The sequence below is a fragment of the Aptenodytes forsteri genome, unplaced genomic scaffold (genome assembly GCF_000699145.1).
Source record: "Aptenodytes forsteri isolate BGI_AS27 unplaced genomic scaffold, ASM69914v1 Scaffold349, whole genome shotgun sequence".
NCBI lineage: Eukaryota > Metazoa > Chordata > Aves > Sphenisciformes > Spheniscidae > Aptenodytes > Aptenodytes forsteri.
Window position 1 is genome coordinate 4,228,335 of NW_008794452.1, and position 3,329 is coordinate 4,231,663.

The 3,329-nt window shown below is 46.7% G+C and overlaps 1 protein-coding gene across 1 annotated transcript in view; it reads left to right on the forward strand.

Moving 5' to 3' along the window:
* LOC103908208 (hexokinase-1) overlaps positions 1–3,329 on the forward strand; it is a 43,013-nt gene that overhangs the window by 4,813 nt on the left and 34,871 nt on the right. Inside the window, exon 2 of the mRNA XM_009290543.1 lies at positions 1,994–2,156. Within this exon, the coding sequence (XP_009288818.1) occupies positions 1,994–2,156 (163 nt within the window). The remainder of the gene's footprint in view (positions 1–1,993; positions 2,157–3,329) is intronic.

Consider the following 3,329-nt stretch of genomic DNA (forward strand, 5'->3'; position numbering starts at 1 on the left):
ATGGCTTGACAGTCTCTGCTAAAAAAAAACCTATGGCAGGGTTTGCTGCAGAGGAGAGACCTTCCTGCCCAGCCCGACACCAGCCTCTGCGTCCGTCCCCACACCATTTGGGGCTGCAGAGACGGTGCTTCCCATCCAGGTTTTTGTTCTTGGAGTGAAATCACACCAGTGGCTGGCTGTGGTTGTCGCTGCGACAGGGCTGTCAGCCCATCGGTGCGGCACAGGACACAGCTGGGATGTGGGGATGCTGCCCTGGGGTCTCACATTTGTCCTCTACAACGGAGAACTTGGGCTCAGCTCTTCTGCTCTTCAGCTATATGCCTGCACCGTCACTTCACTGGTTCATGGAGCAAACACATGGTGTCATTTTGTTGCACTGCAACTTCCCCTTAGCATCTATTTGATGACTGTTTTGCTCTTCCTTGGCGAGCGATGGCACTGAACACTTCGCAGCTTGTGCAGCCTCTGGCTGTGGCCCCGCGGTTCAGGCTTGCCTGGCCCCCACCCCAGCCCTGCAGTTCAGGATCAGACCGGGTAGCTGTGCCCAGCAGCGCTGTCCATCCATGCCTTCCTCCCTTGGCTCTGTAAATGCTTGGTCACCGTGGAAGGGCGTCTGGCTCGGGGAGATATGCTATCTTTGGTGCAGACCTTGACTACGTGCGTACAGAAGTACTTTCTGCGGGAGCAATTAAATTGGCGCTGGTTTTACGGTCAGTTTAGGGTTTAATTACACTTTGATGGTCTGCATTTCCTTTGCGAATGGTGTTATTCATCGCTTCCTATGTCAAAGTCCCCGGTATATGGAGCACTTGCATACAGACGTTTCACATGGGATGTTTTATTGTGGCATTGGTCCTGTTAGGACATAATGCCAGCTGAGAGATGAGTTGCTCTCAAAGCTTCCAGAGCAGCAAAGGAGACACAGGTGGCCTTGGCACAGATATGGCCTGGGGTTTAAAATGAGGTGGCTTTTCCAGTTTTGCTGAGGACAGAAAACATGGCCAGGGTTTTATTTTCTTGGTCCTGCAAAGTTGGAAGCAGAAGTGATCCCAAAGGTGTGGCTTTGATCTGAGCTGTTTGCAGAACCAAATTTCCAAGGCAGATAATGAAACAAGGCAAGAATAGACTGGCAGCTGAGGTAAAAGGGGTGGGACGTGCATTTAGCAAGAACCCCCCAAGGCCAAGTTGTATTTTTGAGGCATCAAAGCATCTCTCACTCTTCCTGATGCTTAAGATGGGTGTAATATTATGGAAAGCAATATTATTGCAAAACTGGAACCGCCTCCTTTTTCCAGGGAGGTAAAGAAAGTTCCTGTCTTGGGAAGCCACAAGGGAGAAGTCAACAACTTTTAATTTGATGTTTTATCTTGAGGAGGAAGATGCTACCTGCCCACAGCCAAGCTCTGCCTCTCCTGATCCTCTGGCTGTGATAGCTTTGGAGTGGGATAGGGAAAATGGTCTGCTACACAGAAATCATTTCTCAGCCTGGGACTTAGCCCTGAAACCACTGTGGCAAGTCCTTCACAATGAAAGGCTTTAAATACAAGGCACCTCTGTGGACTGCAGCGACACCCACATCACCCCAGCTGGCACATGGTGCCAAAAGAGGGATTTTTAGCTTCAGCTGTTCAGCTCACAGACAGTCAGGAGAGCTGAGAAGTGGGGCGAGGGCTGGAGATAGTGGTGCGAGGCTGTGGGCGAACTGTTTTGTGTGGAAAAGAGGAAGCAGAGTAATGTGGGACTGGGTCTTGCCTTGGGAAGGCAGTAGGATGGGGTGGGCTTCAGCTCACATAGGTCCTAACACTTGCAAATTTTCCTTGATTTTGAATCAAAAGACAAGGCATGAAGTGTGTGGATGTGTTGTCAGCTTGGCCAGAGCCCTGGGGCCAAGCTGGGGCTATACGCTGTTCTTTCAATTAAAGGGAGGTATAGCCCTGCTCGGGCACCTCAGGGCAGTCCTTCACTCCATGGTGGTGTTTGTCTTTTTCCCCAGATTGATAAATACCTTTACGCCATGCGGCTGTCTGACGAAACGCTGATAGACATTATGGCTCGCTTCCGGAGAGAGATGAAGAACGGCCTCTCCAGAGATTTTAACCCAACGGCTGCAGTGAAGATGCTTCCGACATTTGTGAGGTCCATTCCTGATGGTTCAGGTAAGGAGCTGAGTATTTGTTTTCCATATTAAACATGGTGTGCTTCATGCAAAACCTCTTAGAAATATACTAATGCTCTACCAAGAACAAGAGCAATTTGCTTTCTGGCAAGCCCAGACAACATTTCAAAGACAGCTTCCCCTCTGTGTGCAGGTCTGTTCCCACAGATGCTGGAGGATTTTGTGATTCCTGTGTCAAACCCACTTTGATGCCAGTGGAAGAGCCCTTCCTAGTAATCAGTCCACTAACAGTCAGTACATTTACGCTGAGATTTGTCTGCCAACAATCAATACTTCGTACAGGAAGATTTTTGATTTATACAATTCACACTCATGTGATCTAGAGTCTTAACAAATACAGTGGCTTTTAGTCATTTGCTGTTTGATTCAACATCTCTTCTCCTCATTTTTTCCCCAGTGGAAGTGTGAACCCTTTATATGCTGGATTTGAGTTTCCTGGCATTTGTTTTGCTTTTTGTAGCTACCTCTCGCAGATTGTCTTAGGGCAAACTCGCAGAACTCAAGGAGGCTGCAGTGTATGGCTCGAAAGCTGCTGCTCTGGTGTACTGAGCTTTTTCCATCCAGGTGTAGGACTTGGTTTTTCCGTACTCACTGTGCCTGATAAAAGTGGCACAAAGAGCTATCAGAAACCAAAAAGATACTGTGTTGGTATTTGAGACCCCTATTACTTATTTTAGTGTTTATTAAAAAAAACCCCAAACTATATACGGAGTATATAAATATACTTATAAACAGTATATAATAGTGTTTATTATTGAGTGGTAACACTGGATTTCCTTCTCATGTAGCATGAGTTGGTTAACTGTAGTTTGGTGCCTACCACAAATTATGTCTCTGTGTGCTGAAATTGCCCAGTTGCAAGAACTGCATAACGCGGTTACCTGTTTTGAGGCTTTTTTGAGTTAAAATCAAGAATTTATTGAGTGAAAGAACATGAAGCCTGGTGCATACTGTGTTACTTGGCGCTGTCTGGCAGATGGAAATCTTTGATAGTTCTGCTTTGCTGTTGCTTTCTGCCACCTTAAGCTTTTTAGTTGAAATGTGATTCTTTGTCTAAAAAAAACTAAAGGGAGAACAAACTTGAATCCTGTGTTTCCCTTAATTTAGCACTACTGGCTGGGGGGGTGGGAATTTAAAACGCGTGGTTAAAGAA